Source organism: Penicillium brevicompactum, assembly GCF_028827555.1.
Source record: "Penicillium brevicompactum strain IBT 35665 chromosome Unknown utg000002l_segment0_segment0, whole genome shotgun sequence".
NCBI classification, from domain to species: Eukaryota; Fungi; Ascomycota; class Eurotiomycetes; order Eurotiales; family Aspergillaceae; genus Penicillium; species Penicillium brevicompactum.
Genome location: NW_026623205.1, coordinates 2,049,511 through 2,064,572, shown reverse-complemented (window position 1 = coordinate 2,064,572; position 15,062 = coordinate 2,049,511). Strand labels below are relative to the sequence as shown.

General features: G+C 49.7%; 8 protein-coding genes across 8 annotated transcripts; 4 read left to right on the top strand and 4 right to left on the bottom strand.

Annotated features, from left to right (window-relative positions):
• Positions 1 to 224: 224 nt before the first annotated feature.
• On the bottom strand, positions 225 to 1,229 carry N7506_003452 (uncharacterized protein; the record flags this gene model as incomplete). Its single annotated transcript, XM_056952747.1, has 1 exon — positions 225 to 1,229. One exon carries the CDS (start codon positions 1,227 to 1,229, stop codon positions 225 to 227), a length of 1,005 nt encoding a protein of 334 aa, XP_056814439.1.
• A 1,048-nt stretch (positions 1,230 to 2,277) lies between these two features.
• On the top strand, positions 2,278 to 3,382 carry N7506_003451 (uncharacterized protein; the record flags this gene model as incomplete). The annotated part of the gene is made up of 2 exons (XM_056952746.1): positions 2,278 to 3,142; positions 3,270 to 3,382. 2 exons carry the CDS (start codon positions 2,278 to 2,280, stop codon positions 3,380 to 3,382), a joined length of 978 nt encoding a protein of 325 aa, XP_056814438.1.
• Positions 3,383 to 4,422: 1,040 nt separating this feature from the next.
• N7506_003450 (uncharacterized protein) lies at positions 4,423 to 4,908 on the bottom strand (the record flags this gene model as incomplete). Its single annotated transcript, XM_056952745.1, has 1 exon — positions 4,423 to 4,908. One exon carries the CDS (start codon positions 4,906 to 4,908, stop codon positions 4,423 to 4,425), a length of 486 nt encoding a protein of 161 aa, XP_056814437.1.
• Positions 4,909 to 5,349: 441 nt separating this feature from the next.
• cp8 (putative carboxypeptidase Y) lies at positions 5,350 to 6,974 on the top strand (the record flags this gene model as incomplete). The annotated part of the gene is made up of 4 exons (XM_056952744.1): positions 5,350 to 5,907; positions 5,953 to 6,316; positions 6,374 to 6,837; positions 6,897 to 6,974. 4 exons carry the CDS (start codon positions 5,350 to 5,352, stop codon positions 6,972 to 6,974), a joined length of 1,464 nt encoding a protein of 487 aa, XP_056814436.1.
• A 284-nt stretch (positions 6,975 to 7,258) lies between these two features.
• On the bottom strand, positions 7,259 to 8,224 carry N7506_003448 (SDR family NAD(P)-dependent oxidoreductase; the record flags this gene model as incomplete). Its single annotated transcript, XM_056952743.1, has 4 exons — positions 7,259 to 7,452; positions 7,510 to 7,591; positions 7,675 to 7,885; positions 7,941 to 8,224. 4 exons carry the CDS (start codon positions 8,222 to 8,224, stop codon positions 7,259 to 7,261), a joined length of 771 nt encoding a protein of 256 aa, XP_056814435.1.
• A 1,603-nt stretch (positions 8,225 to 9,827) lies between these two features.
• Positions 9,828 to 11,578, top strand: N7506_003447 (putative serine peptidase, family S28; the record flags this gene model as incomplete). Its single annotated transcript, XM_056952742.1, has 3 exons — positions 9,828 to 10,025; positions 10,074 to 10,288; positions 10,342 to 11,578. 3 exons carry the CDS (start codon positions 9,828 to 9,830, stop codon positions 11,576 to 11,578), a joined length of 1,650 nt encoding a protein of 549 aa, XP_056814434.1.
• A 187-nt stretch (positions 11,579 to 11,765) lies between these two features.
• Positions 11,766 to 13,409, top strand: N7506_003446 (cytochrome P450; the record flags this gene model as incomplete). Its single annotated transcript, XM_056952741.1, has 3 exons — positions 11,766 to 12,864; positions 12,915 to 13,181; positions 13,240 to 13,409. The coding sequence occupies 3 exons, from the start codon at positions 11,766 to 11,768 to the stop codon at positions 13,407 to 13,409; spliced, it is 1,536 nt and encodes a 511-aa protein (XP_056814433.1).
• A 139-nt stretch (positions 13,410 to 13,548) lies between these two features.
• N7506_003445 (uncharacterized protein) lies at positions 13,549 to 14,726 on the bottom strand (the record flags this gene model as incomplete). Its single annotated transcript, XM_056952740.1, has 4 exons — positions 13,549 to 13,781; positions 13,884 to 14,007; positions 14,087 to 14,428; positions 14,643 to 14,726. 4 exons carry the CDS (start codon positions 14,724 to 14,726, stop codon positions 13,549 to 13,551), a joined length of 783 nt encoding a protein of 260 aa, XP_056814432.1.
• Between the last annotated feature and the right edge of the window lie 336 nt (positions 14,727 to 15,062).

Here is a 15,062-nt window from a genome sequence, read left to right as displayed (position 1 = left end):
CGTTTGGCTTCACGCACGTCAACACGTGACCACATTTGACCGTGCAAATTTGTGATCACCCCACAACCGAGCATTGCTGTGACAAAAAGGACGATTCGATTTTCATGGAAACAATAGGCCGTGTCATTCCAGAGCAGGTATCTAAACAGCTGATCTAAGTGCTGTGCTGATTATTCAGATCACCTTTCAGACGATATATTTAAAGTGTTCTGTATTGCTGCAACCTATAAGCCCCTCACAAAGTTCTTCAAATTCTCAGCCAATGGAGAGACAACTGTTTGGTATATCTCTTCTTGCATAGTTTCGTCTTCTATGTTGTTGCCGGACGTCCAGTGCCCGAAGAGACATTGCTCGACCGCATCACCATACAAATGGCCACTCGATGGTTCCACATATCGCAACAATCGGGTGGCTGTCTTAAGAGTCGCTGTTGCCTCGTTATCGTCATGATCTTCTGGTGAACGAAGCAGCTCTATTGGCTGGCAAAGTGAGAGCTCAATGAGGACAACGCCTAGAGGGAAGAGAATTTCGTTTCGGATTAGGGCCGAATTTGCCCCTTCCCTGCACATGGTTGAGGCTTCTACTCCACGCGCAACACTCAAAGAAAGTGCAGCATGGCCGAGTCCGCCGGTCGGCTTTCCAATGAACTTGATGTCGCGAGCTCGCCATTGAGATTTGAGCCAATTCCCATGTAGTCGAAGAACACTATACGCGAGCTCGACAGCCAAACTGAGACGATCTTTGGGGCTGAAGAAAAATGCACCCTTCATTTGGGCTTGGATGATTGTTGAGGATGATGCGAGGAGATCTTCCAGCGATTGTAGCTTCGGGATTTCGGCAAGGTCTCGCAAGTAATACATAGAGTGCATTTGAGCTCCGTCTGCAAGGTAGCCTAACAACTTTCTCTCCGTGGAACGAGATTGCTTTGTTGCAGTTGACAATGTCAGACAAATGTCAGAAATAGCAGACCTGGTAGGTCTTTGTTCAGAAAGCACAGCTGTACTTTCCGCTTTTATTGGGCATGCAACGTTCATCGCTCTATCCTCTGGTTGGGCATTGTCCCTGGTTAATCGTGCTCCCATAGGCTGATGTTCCAGGGCCATTGATGGCGACGGGACATAATTGGTTTCCGCTTCAAGCTCGTGTGCTTTTCCTAAGCTCCCATTTGACTCAAGAGCTCCAGGCAAAACAAAGACTAGTCGAAACCGAGTCGTCGGGTTCTCAATCATTTTGCTGACTTCCGGAGACTTCACATCAAGAAGAAAGTGGATCATATGTCTATCTCGACAAGAGCACCTCCAGCAGTTCTCTTTGAGGATGACATTGTGTAAACTTCTAGCAATTTGTCGATTGTTTTTCAACCATGTCAAGGAATGCTTTGATCTCTTTCGAGTTTGCAATCCGCGACGATAGTCCGATTGCTCCACCAAATTGGATAGCTGTTCGTTTGACGTGTTGATTTGATGGAATATCTTCTCGTAAATGCTCTTGGAGAATGTATCTTTAAACTTCTTAACCTCTCGATTAAAGGCACTCGAATCCGTCCAAAACCTCTTAAGATGAATGAAGTACGTGAGATGAAGTTCACATTAGAAAATCAAAGGGGGAAGGAAGTAAAGGACACATACCTCTATTGGCATTTTGTCCCAATTTAGCTTTCGGCGCAGTTCTTCGAGGAGCAATGAAAGTTGCTTCATGCTTTGGCAGAACGGAACGTAGTTTCGTCCTAATTTGTTCTCGAGAAGTGACTGTACACTTGCCTTCTCCCATAAAGCCTTGAGCTTCTCGGAATCAAGCCCGTCGATACCATCTTCAAACTCAACAATTCCCTCAAGGGATCTCTCCAAAGTATTGATAAACATCGCCTGCTGGGATCCGAGGTGTGAGGCATAGTGATCCAGCCTGCTACGATACCTCCTCGTTCGAAAGTCACATAGGGTTTCAATACCTTGCACATAGTTATCCAATTGATTGATTAACAATGGCAAGATAGCAAGAGCAATACCAGCCACCTCTATGCCTGACATCTGACCGAAATTTGATACCTCGAGTATCTGCGTCCAAACCCCGAGAGGGTAAAAGCTTGAGAAAATAGATGGGGTGCGGCTGAGAGCAGCTGAGGGTGATACACCTCATTTCGGGCCCCTCATTTTCCGTGATCGAATAATCCCTGTCTATTCCACGTAACATTTGACCTCCTCTGGCTTTATCTTGTATTCATCTGTCTCGACTCACCGAAGCCGCTTGTTACGTGCTTCTAGCACTAGAAACGGACAGATGGCGACCATAGCAACCGCCATCCAGGAGAGTCTCAAACATCTTGATCGTATCGTTGCTTCCCAGGCCCTGGAGAAATATCAAAATGAGGTCGTGCCAGACCTATGGTTTAATGAGCTGGGTCGTTTGCGTGTTTGGACAGCAAACCTAGGAGCGCACCAGACGGGTCAGTTCTCGCTGGAGTTCCGACTACGCGAAGCGTCCCATTTGAAAGATCAAACCATGCGAGCGCTAGGTCGACTTCAACGTACCATCCAAGACTTGGAAGATCTCCTACACGGGACAGGTTATGATCAAGAATATTCCAGCGACTCGGATGAAAGCGAAAAAGAGAGCCAGACCATGATCCATAGTGTATATCTTGCTCTACATGACACTATCAGCATACTTTTTGAGAACGCGATGGCTATTCGAAGACTAGCACTCCACGATATGCGGGTTGGGCTGAAAAGATCAGACACGGCGGAATTTGAACCATGGGATCGAAAGCACGTGGCGGACAAGTTCCCCAGCTTGGACCGTGAGATTAGTGATCGTCTGGGTCTTGCAATCACACAGCGCCGGGCCACACTCAAATATCGCGAACAGCGTCATCTCAAACTCGCACGGGGACTTTCAGAGACGGTTCCGATGGACCTCGATGTGAAGCCCACCGAAGATGATTCTGACCTTCAGTCTAGAATTTCGCAGACTTCTTACGCAGAAAGCATGGCGAATCGACAGGACGGAATGGGAATTCCACCTCCACCCAAAGAGTCTCTAAGCGGAGACCCTTTTCAGTGCCCGTATTGCTTCTTACTCATCAAAATCAGCGGTAGACAATCATGGACGCACCATGTCTTACGCGATCTGATGCCTTATATATGTGTTTTCCCACACTGTCGGATACCGTATCAACTTTATGAGACTCGTCGCGAATGGTATGCCCATCTTCAAAACGAGCATTCGGTCCCCGAAGAGACAGATAATTCGATATCATGCTCTCTTTGTAGCATCTCTGTCGGTTCAGCGACGGTTTTTCGAAGACATCTTGCACGACACCTTCAAGAGCTCGCGCTTTTTGCTTTACCACGATCTGAACCAGATGAAGGCCTGGAGACTTTGAGCTGTGAATGGAGGGGTTGCAGCGATGACTCCATTTTCAAAAGTGAACCCGACCTGTGGGCGCATCTAATGCGTCAGCACATCAGACCAAAGGTTCTCAAATGCCATTTGTGCGAGTATACCACAGATCGGCATGACATGAAAGCGCACATGCTAGCAGTTCATAAAGGAGAGAATGAGCAGCAACAAGGGGAAGATCAAACTCGGTGTGAGCCCATTGAATGCGAATGGGGTAGCTGCCATGGCCCTCTGTTCGCACATAGGAGTTCTTTAACTCGACATGTAAGGAATCATGTCTGGATGGTGGAAACAAGGTCCAAAACACCACGAGAGTTCAAACCGGAGGTAGAAAACACACCGGAAAGCATGAAATATCACAACTATGCAACGGGGCAGGACCTTTTTGGCTGCATGATTGCAGGTGAGACAATGACCCCCCTCAGGCTTTTTAGACCTCCTAAACAGCCCAAAACGCCCATAGCCCATCCTGGCCTAACCCACCAATGGCCTGGGCGTTAACCTTGGTCCTCGGGTTCATCGATTGGTTATGGGCCAAGGGTAGGGGGGCCAGTAGTCTCATTGAAATGTGTCTCCTGTAAACTTTTGTCAAACAGAGCTTTCGTAAAACAATTCAAATGGTCAACTTCTGGCTCGGGCTTCAAAAAGAGAAAGGAAATAAATTCAAAATGTTGCAGGTGGTGATTGTTGATATGACCCCCGGGGCCGTGGACCCGCCACCTTTATCCTAGCGGTTCTTATCGAACTAGAGCGTGCTTGGTTTTCAGGGAGTGCCTTGGATTTAAAAGGAATGGAGCAAAATGCGCAGGTTTGTCATGGATATAAAAATATTCAACCTTGGATGCCATCAAGTATGTCACATTGATATGAAATTTGATTCGCCGAACTACTCATCGACACCGTTTGACAAAAGAGAATTTACCATTTCAACCCCTGCTTCGGCCAGATCACTCTCTGCTCGATTAAATACGAGCCTTTCCATTTTATTTACGTAGTTCTTGTTCAAAGTTCAACTCCTGATAGTCACAGCCATCCGGTATAAGAAGGCTTCTTCCAAGACACAGGCACCTCCAACAAGTCATCAGCACTTACTGCACATGGCCATGGGGCATCAAAGACCATCCGTTGGTCTACTGTCAATTTACGTGCACGGATTCTGTCGACCCACCACGCCGCAACAGTTATAGCCTGTTCCAGAATGACACTGTCACCTTGTCGATAAGGCTTGTCATACCTGATGGGCAAGGAGATACATCGCAGACCTCGGCTATGCTGCGGCTCACTGTCCATGCTCACTCGGCCAGACTTGATCTTCTGGTAGACATAGCACATTAGCTCTTCGTCAGTGTGGGAGTTGGCCGACATATATCCTGGAAGAGTCGCGGTGACCCAGCAATGCTGTTTGCGACAATGATGAGGATCTGGAATCCACTTGCTGCAAGGGCTCAGAAAGATACTGGCCTGGTATCTGGGCCAGAGAGAGATGTTGGTCGAGGGGTCGGAATCCATGGTAACTGGAGAAATATTTATTAGCCTGCCCTGAAATGGAGTGGACGGTGTATATGCGTGGGTGTTTTCAATCTTTTTGGGCAATACTCTTTCGATCTTCGACAAAGTTGACCGGAAGACAGCAGGTATATATATTCAACCTCGCGAGTGGACTTCAACACGCCCCATTGTTTCCTTTGAGGGCAGAAACAAAGACATATTTCTTTCGATGCAGAGATATCCCTTGTTAGAGACACAAACGAATCCAAGCCGGGAACAAAGACAGGGAGAAAGTGACATCTCTCGAAATGCAAACAAACAGCAAGCGATAAGGCTGCAACTTCCCTGTCGATTCCCGTTGAGGTTAGCACGCCATCGGAGCTCGATAGTGAGCTCCGGACTCCGAGCGCAGGCATAAATACCCCCGACGCTGTCTCACAAATCTTTCGATCATCGACAAATATGCGGGTTCTCACTTGGGCGGCACTTTGCGCGGTGGGCTACGCCTCACAAACGGTCCTCCGACCGGAGTCCGACTTCACCACTTTCCAGAACCCCAACTCACCCCACTCAATTCGCATCCAGCGACAAAATGACTCACTGTGCGATGCGGGATCGGCGCAGTATACCGGATGGCTCGATATCGGACCTAAGCATTTATTCTTCTGGTTTTTCGAAAGCCAAAACGACCCGATCGGCGACCCACTTACGTTGTGGATGAATGGCGGGCCCGGAAGTTCGAGCATGTTGGGCTTGTTGATGGAGAATGGACCGTGCTTGATTAATGAGTATGGCAACGGGACGGTGCATAATCCTTGGGGCTGGTCGAGAAACTCATCGTTGCTTTACGTTGATCAGCCGGCTGCGGTGGGCTTCTCGTATGTTGACGAGGGCGTGGAGGTCCCGCGGGACTCTCCCGAGGCCGCGGTGGATATGCACCGGTTCCTGCAGATCTTCACTTCTGAGGTCTTCCCGTATCTTCACTCGGTGCCTTTCCACATTTCGGGAGAATCCTATGGGGTGAGTTGGGTTCTAATGTTCGCATTTCGGTGCTGACCATCTTAGGGACAATACATTCCTTATCTCGGAGCCGAAATTTTAACTCAGAACGCACTATTCCCATCAGAACCTCAGATCAATTTGAAGTCATGCTTGGTGGGAAATGGGTACATGTCGCCCAAGGACGTCGCATTTGGATACTGGGAAACCCTTTGCACCACCAATCCAGGGGTAGAAACACCCGTGTTCAACAAGACGCGATGTGATATCATTGCGGCGAACATGCCGCGCTGCATGAGTGTTCACGATACTTGCAGAAGCAACCCGGATGTAGACATTTGCAACGCCGCAGGCAAAGTCTGCTATGACGGAGTTGTGGGATTCTACGAGGATGAGAGTAGCTACGAAGGAGGCCGCAATCGTTACGACGGTAAGACATCGCTAATCTCATTACCTCTGATACAACTAACAAAGACATTCGCTTTAGTGACTGCACCGTGCGATGTCGAAGGCTTCTGCTACCAATCAGCAGCTTCCGTGAAGAAGTACCTCAATTCACCGGCAGTTCGGGAAGCGCTCTCCACACCAGCGCAAGTCAAGGAATTCACTCTTGAATCTCAGGCTGTGGTTGATGCGTTCGGCACCACCCCGGAAGCCATGACCACTTCGTCGAACGAAGTCCTAATGCTACTCGCGAGTGGCGTGCATTTCCTGGCCTACCAGGGAAATCTGGACCTAGCCTGCAACACGGCGGGAACCCTCCGCTGGGCCAACGCGCTTCCGTGGAAAGGGCAGACCGAGTTTGCGTCAAAGTCGCTGGTTCCCTGGAATTCCAATGTGGATGGGCAGAACAAGACGGTCGGAACGACAAAGGAAGTTCAGATCAAGTTAGATGGCCAAGCTGAGGCATCGCGCTTTGCATTTGTGACAATCGATGGTGCTGGTCATCTTGTGGGTCTCCAAGCTTCCCTGTGATTATTATAAGAGATGCTAACATCCGCTCGTCTTAGGTTCCTCAAGATCAACCTGAGGTCGCGTTCGATCTCTTGACGCGGTGGCTCACGGGCGCATCCTTTGCCAGCTCCTGATTCATTGGAAATCGGGCATAGGTGCGGTATTTCCCGAGTCTTGCACATCCTGACATAGATTTAGAGCCGTCGAATGAGAATCAGGGAGAAAGCACCATGGTATGCTCGATGGTATCTGGAAGCTGCAATGCCTCCCGGGCTGCTCTACAAACTACAAACTTGTCTGTCTGTTCAGCTACACCTTGTACATACTTGCTGTAGAGTGCACAAACGCTATAGAGTTTGGTCTTCTTTTCACTTACTTCATACAAGACCAGAGCACCCGAGCACCCGCAATGTGTTTCCTAACGAGCGGTATATCCACCATCGACCGGAACACACACACCTGTAACCCAACTTGCATCATCACTCGCTAGGACGACCGCCATACGAGCAACGTCCTCAGGCATCCCCAGTCCTTTCAGTGGATGAAGTTGACTTAGATCATCCATAGACGTCAAGTGTTGATGGGCATCAGCGAGAAGAGCAGTGTGAGTATCTAGAAAACCATCAGTCCCCACTCAGTGTCATACACGCGATAAACCAAGGAACTCACAGCCAGGACACAAGGCATTGACATGAATGTTGTGACCCGCATAATCTAGCGCCGCCTGTCTTGTGAGACTGCTGACGGCCCCCTTGGACGCACAATAACATGCCACACAGGGTTAGCAGTAATCTAAAGACCCGGTGCGCACTCACGATGCTTCAGCCCTCCTACAATCCCAAGGATCGAGGAGATATTGATAATCCAACCTCTGTCCCCAGACGAATGCGGCTCTTGTGCCAACATCTGGGTAAGAGCATACTTGCAACCCAAGAAAATGGATTTAGTGTTCACCCGCATTGTCGCGTCCCAGTTGGCCTCGTCCGTCAGATGCAGCACAGCCGGTGTATGAGATTCAATACCAATTCCAGCATTGTTGACCAAACTAACGTACCAATCAGATAATGGATCAAATCAAAGCTACCTCCGATAAAACTCACACATCCAACCGGCCGTACAGGGCAACCGCAGCAGCTACGAGATTCTCCATCGCCTTCGCGTCGCCAACATCGGTTTGCACAAAAATCGCCTGGCCCCCGGCTTGAACAATCGAGTCATGTGTGGTGATCGTGGCTTCGTCCTCGGATCTTGCGGTCGGCGTCAGATCCCCACATACTAATTTCGCCCCTTCTCTGGCATAGCGGAGTGAGATTGCGCGCCCGATGCCAGATGACGAGCCAGTCACTATGGCGACTTTATCTTGGAGCCGAGCTGAGCTGGTCATTCTGTCGGTATTCTATTGGCAATTCAATGCTTCTAAGGGGGCGGGGGGATGGGCGAGGCAGATTTCTTCATGTCGGTTGTCTCTTTTAGCCCCATGACGTCGAAACCTGTAGCTGGAAAGTAATTTGCAGCAGATGGTTTTTTTATTTGTGGATATTGATGATATCTCACATTTTTAGAGCGCAGTTGCATGTTGCGTCGAGTGCATGTTCCAATTGCAGTGAAGTATAGATCGGAGGGGTTGGCTGTGAAGGGAAGGTGGGCCGATGAGGGGGTCGGGTAGACTTCCCCTTTGGGATATACTGCAGCCGCAATACACAACTTTGTGCAACTTCACTTGGACTTGATGATATTTGAGCTTGTTCACGATATTAAATAAGCTATACATTATTCCCTCTAAAAAAAGGCTAAGAACTAATAAAATGCCAGATTTGTGTGTGGTTATTTGTTCCATGTGCGGAACTTCACTTCGACTTCCACGGCGCGGTATCCTGCACGACTCACCAACATTGGAAAAAGTGACAAACAGGCGTATGTTCTATTTCACTAGCTCCTCCATCGCGTAAAATTTAAAAAAAAGTGTGGTAACGTGGCAAGGCAGGGAAAGGCAGGGGCCGAAGGGGCTGAGTTCAGAAAAAGCCCATCGAAGGGCGAGGGAACATGGCTGTGGAACAAATCCACGAGGAGATCGGATCCGTTGGAACAGTCCATGCTAAGCCACCATTTCACGACGAGCGCATTAAATCCGCATGCTTTTCCTTGGCACCGGACGCCCGATGGACATTCCTGATCGACATCAAGCATTCCCCCGTTTCCAGCCCACCAGGAATGCAGATCAGCCACAGGGCTAGAGCTAGGCAGCAAGACAGCTACACCTGTGGACAGAAACAGAGATAGATGAAGCTAGAGAAGCTAAAAAAGGGGAACTAGAAGTAATTAGACATTATGTGAAAGGGAGTGGAGAGTACAATATTAAGCCCCCGCACATTGTTCGGAGTCCGATCATTGTCGTTGCGGTCAACCAATCAGAATCGCCAATTTCCCAAACAAAACAGTCAAACCACATGGCAAGACCCGTTGGTTTCGGGTGATCGGCGCCTGTTTTCATCGGCCCTCATCCGGCGAGTCAGATCGGGCGATCAGGTCCTGCCACTTTGGGGTTTAGTATAGGCACAGTGAGCCTTGGAACTAATGCAATGCACGTCGGAGCACATATGGCTGAGGGGTAAACTGGGTGAAAGTACTTTGGTATGGAGCAAAATAACCTCCAGTGTCTAATTAGCCTTGGAGTTTGTGAGGGGGTTACATCAAACATCAAACCCAATTTGGATTGTGTACGCCGCACGCGATGCCCAGGTGTCTCGGCCCCATCTACATGTCTGCGGCTGGATGCAACCATATGGCTGTTATCATTGTTCTCGGGGTAATGACCTAATGCCTCAATGTCTTCAATATCTACAATGTCTCGCCCACTTGCCATTTGTTTTCCTATACCATTTACTTGCCATTTCGGGCATCATTCATGCCAGGTTGCATATATACCTCGTAGTCTCATGGTGATCAGCTTCCTCATCCGCATCCGCATCTTTCAGTAACTCGCCATCATGCGTTTCTCTCCGACGCTGTTCCTTTACGCGCTGTCTGGCACAGCTGCGATGCTAACGCCTTCATCCTTTAAGCGAGACTTGAAGCTTTCTGCGGAGTTGGGTATTCACCCAGATGAGCTGCTTGCTTCCAAGAAATCTTTGCATGCTATTGCTAGTGCTCAGGCTGATAGGAATATCAAGGCCGAGTTTGTCTCGGTAGGTGAATGTTGTTCATTTGCGAGGGTACTATTCTGATAAACATAGCTCCCAATCGATCACGACAACTCCTCGGTGGGCGAGTACCTGAATCGCTATTGGGTCAGCGAGCAGTACTATAAGGAAGGTGGACCGGTCTTCGTCTATGACGTTGGTGAGTCAGAAGCTGAAGGGTCTGCCCAAGGACAGCTTGGCAACTCGAGCTCGTTCTTCTCTGGAATGCTCAAGGAGTTTAATGGACTTGGTATTGTCTGGGAACACCGGTAAGTATATATCAGTGTACGCACTTGCATGTGAACCATATTGACATCCGCAGCTACTATGGACACTCTCTGCCGTACAACGTTAGCAGGGACACTTTGCCCGAGCACTTCCAGTACTTGAACAACAGACAAGCTCTGGCCGATCTGCCTGTTTTTGCGGCCAACTTCACCCGCGCTAACCTGCCAAACTTAACCCTCACCCCCGATGCCACCCCCTGGGTGATGGTCGGCGGCTCTTACGCCGGAATGCGAGCAGCCTTCACTCGTAACGAGTACCCAGAGACCATCTATGCAGCATTTGCCTCTTCCGCACCTGTTGAAGCACGCATCGATATGAGCGTCTATTTCGACCAAGTGTATGACGGCACTGTCGCCAACGGATACTTGAACTGCACCCGCGACATCAAGGCGGCCTTGGAATACATCGACGACGAATTATCCAATGAGACCACCGCAGGCCCCATCAAGCAACAGTTCTTTGGCAAAGGTGCTGAGACTAACAGCAATGGTGACTTCACAGCTGCACTTTCTGGCATCTTCGGAATTTTCCAGGGGTACGGTCTCGGTGGCGGAATCGGGGGCCTCGGGGCATTCTGCGAGCACCTGGAGACCGACGAGACGGGCCGCCCGGCGCCCGCGGAGGGGCACGCCCCATCCCGCGGCAACAAGTACGTGGCTGATCGGTGGGCCTCCTGGCCGGTATTCACCCAGTTGATCAACATGAATTACGAGACAAATTGCAACGGGACAGAAATCAGTGAGGCGCTTTCGTGTGATTTGAACCCCGTCCCCTCGGACCCGGACACCCTCAGCTGGACTTGGCAGTACTGCACCGAGTGGGGATATTACCAAACCAACAATTTCGGCCCTCACTCGCTGCTGTCCAAGTACCAGAATCTGGAATTCGCGCAAGATTATTGCGATCGTTCGTTCCCCGAGGCATTGAAGCAGGGATACCTGCCGGCTCAGCCGCAAGTGGAGGAGACCAATGAAGAGACGGGCGGGTGGACGATTCGCCCATCGAATGTTTATTGGAGCGGAGGACAATTTGATCCATGGAGAACTCTTTCACCCCTTGCGACCGGGCCTTCGGATCCACAGGTGAAACTCACGACGGAGATCCCCCAGTGTGGTGTGCAGACTAGCGAGGACACGCTCTTTGGATATGTGATGCCCGGGGCTGAACATTGCTTCGACTTCCGCACATCATTTGCACCGGGTGCAGTGTCTCGGGGATATTTCTACCAGGCGCTCAAGGAGTGGTTGGGTTGCTTCAAGGTTGATCTGTAAATAATCGACTTGATTGGTCACATATTGGCTTTTCCCCCTTGCATACGGAGTATTGAATTTGCATAAGATCTGTGGCCTAATTTTCTGATGTATCGCAACGAGATCAACAATTTCCTTCAAGTATTTGTATTGCACAATTCCACTTCTAATGTTTTGACTCTTGCTTTTCGCCCTTTTTTAAGCCAACATGTTCCATGTCGCCGCCCTGCTGGGCTTTGGAGCCTTGGTCATAGTGTTAAAATACATAACGCAATCTATCCACCACCGGAAACAAGCCAAGGCGTGGGGATGCAAACCAGTTCGCCGTTCACCCGATATCCTGGGCATCTCAACATTTTTAAACCATAACAAAGCGCTCAGTGAGAACCGCTGGCCTGAATTTTTGCAACACGAGTATAACCTCCACGGGACGACCCACCAAGAGACCCTTCTGGGCCAGACTGTTCTCACTACGAGCGATCCAGAGAACCTGAAAGCTATTCTCTCCACTCAGTTCAAGGATTTTTGTGTCGGGCCGCGGTATGGTCAATTCTATCCCCTTGCTGGTGCCAGCGTCTTCACTCTCGATGGCGCGCCCTGGTCGCATGCCCGCGCCCAGCTACGTCCTCAATTCTCCCGCGATCAGGTCACCGATCTTTCTATACTGGAGGAACATGTTACCAACTTCGTGAATCTAGTCCCAAAGGATCGATCTGCCTTTGATATCCAGCCTCTTTTCTTTATGTTCACGTTGGACGCATCCTCCCATTTTCTCCTTGGCGAATCAATCGGCTGTATGCTTCCATCTTCCACGGAAACCGGCGTCCTGTCGAAATGCGCCGTTCGCAATGCCCAGGGTTTCGCACATGCTCTCGACGGCTCACTAGATTATCTGGCGAAGCGATCCCGAGCACATCACTTGTACTGGTTGATCAATCCCAAGGAATTCCGGGATATGTCGAAGCAGGTTCAGGAAGTTTTCGAATATTACGTGCATGCTGCACTGGAGGCAAAAGGAAATTCCGACAACAAGGATGGTCGGTATACCTTTCTACGTGGGCTGGTGGCAGATAGCGATGATCCCAAAAAGATCCGCGACGCCTTACTGAGCCTTATGGTCGCGGGCAGGGATACAACTGCAACCATGCTAGCTTCTACTTTCTTCTACTTGGCGAGATACCAGAGCGTCTGGAGTCGGCTGCGCAGGGAAATTTTAGAATTATTTGGCGATGTGAACTCCCCCAAGGTGGAAATTACACATGCAAGACTCAAGGATCTTCGTTACTTGCAATGTGTGTTAAATGAGGGTCAGTGAATCCACTCCTTTTCTCTCATCTCATGACTGACTGGTGTATAGTATTGCGAATGCAGCCAGCGGTGCCATTCAACACGCGCACTGCTACGAGGGACACCACCCTTCCGGTGGGTGGAGGGGTGGACGGTCGCTCCCCGATATATTTGAGAAAAGGGGAGAATCTCACTTATTGTGTCTACTCGATGCATCGTCGGAAAGATCTCTGGGGCCAGGACGCCAATGAATTCCGACCTGAACGTTGGGAGGAAAACCCGAAACGGGGGTGGGAGTTCCTCCCATTCAATGGAGGACCGCGTGTTTGCATCGGTCGTAAGTTGATTGCTAAAATAATTGATGTTGTTATTCCGGAATGGCTCACAATATGCAGAACAATATGCTATCACCGAGGTTGGATATGTTGTGGTCAGACTCTTGCAGCATTTCGATACTCTGGAAGGTGCCGACCCGCATCCGAGGATGGAGCCTGTCAAAGAGTGCACCATCACGTTGTCTCACGCTCTTGGTGTTCCAGTTCGACTTTATTCTTCCAAGGCTTGAATGAATCAATTTACAGGATTTAAGGCTTTTTTGAGTAGAACATGAAATAAAACGAAGACAGTGTTTTCCATTCACTTTGGCATTCATTTCGACAGTACACACATGAAGGCTTAGCTCACTTGTTAAGATGTCACAACGGCTACAAAAAGATCCTGCGAATATGCGTCCGGATATCGGTCCAGAATTCTTCAACTTCTGTGTCCATGTGCTCGGCGAGTCCCGCCTGGAAATTGGCAATACCTTTCTCCACGTACCGCAGGAGGTCGATGATGCGCTCTTCTCCGTGAATAAATTCAACCATGGGGTTGAAGTTTCCTGGCCCTTTGTCGATAACTGGAATGGCCAAGGGCCCTTGGCTAGGCCCCCAAGAGACTTTTATCTATTAGCTGCATTGTATAACCATGAGACTTGGGAATGTAATACTGGAGTCAGTGGAATCCGAACACGCGTAGCGGTATAAAGGTATCGTCTTACCAGTCAGTACGCTTGGCTCGACCTCTATGCCAGAGGACATGGCGATGAAAAGCTTCGCTTTGTCGGTGTCGAAGTAGATGGAAGGCTCACTTGCGGCGAGGCCCGCAAGGAGGAGATGATGAATCTGGTGATTGAGAGTATCAGAGACAGGCCCTCTCTGTGACTGTTGACGCTATTCGTGTGCGTCATGCTGTTTGGATGACGTCGTATTGAGAAAAGAGCAGATCTGTAAGATAGTTGGGTGTATTGTGAGGCGAGGAGAGGATGACGGAATATAGATACTCCTTAGATCTGCTCCTCGAGTTCCGCAGAGCTTCAATCCTGCGGATACGTGCCCGGATGTTGGCACGGGCTTCTTCAAATCCCGTGTCGGAGGTATTATGGGCGTGTCCCGCCTGGTGGAGGATGGGGAAGTTCTTCTCAACGTGCGGGAGAAGTTCCAAGATTCCTTGCTCCCTACGGATGATGTGCATAGCTCGTCCGATATTGTTTGCGTCTCTCGCAAATGACAGAATGATCAATGTCCCCTGATTGGGTCCCGGGGGCTGTTTTAATTAGCTCACATTTGCAGGTTTGAGATTATTGAAACTTACCCGTGCCCTTTCACATTGTTTGAACAAACAAAACGGAAGAATTTTCAGATTTATCGTTCTGCGTATTTGTGATCCGTATGTCCTTGCACTTCTCTCAGATCTGGCCATCCAGGTCCCGAAGGAGAGTCGAGACTCTCCTGAGATAGTATCAGATGTTGAAACGAACTCGGTCAGCCTCGGCCTGCGCTGCGTCGGAGGCATCCGAGGTAAGCAGCACCTCTCGAAGAGCGCCGAGCTCCTGCTCGACCATTCAGAGGACCTCCAAGACTCCTCCATCACCCCGAAGGGTCTCGGTACCGGCGTTCCCGCCGTAAGGCTCTCCGACAAAAGAGGGAATGGGGTTTGTCCCCTGGTCAGGTCCTGACGGGCTTTTATCCATTAGCTCGCATTTCACACAGGTGAGAGGCTGGTAAACTACCTGTGACTGTCCATGTTGCCCATGTCTGTCACTTTAGTTGAGATGAGCAGAGGAAGAGTAGTGGGAGAGTGAAAGAAAGAGCCTCTTGTGATCCACAACTATCAATCCCAACGACGGGACCCTGGTAGATCAGACAGCTACAGCTGGCTAGGGCACGCTCGGATAGCC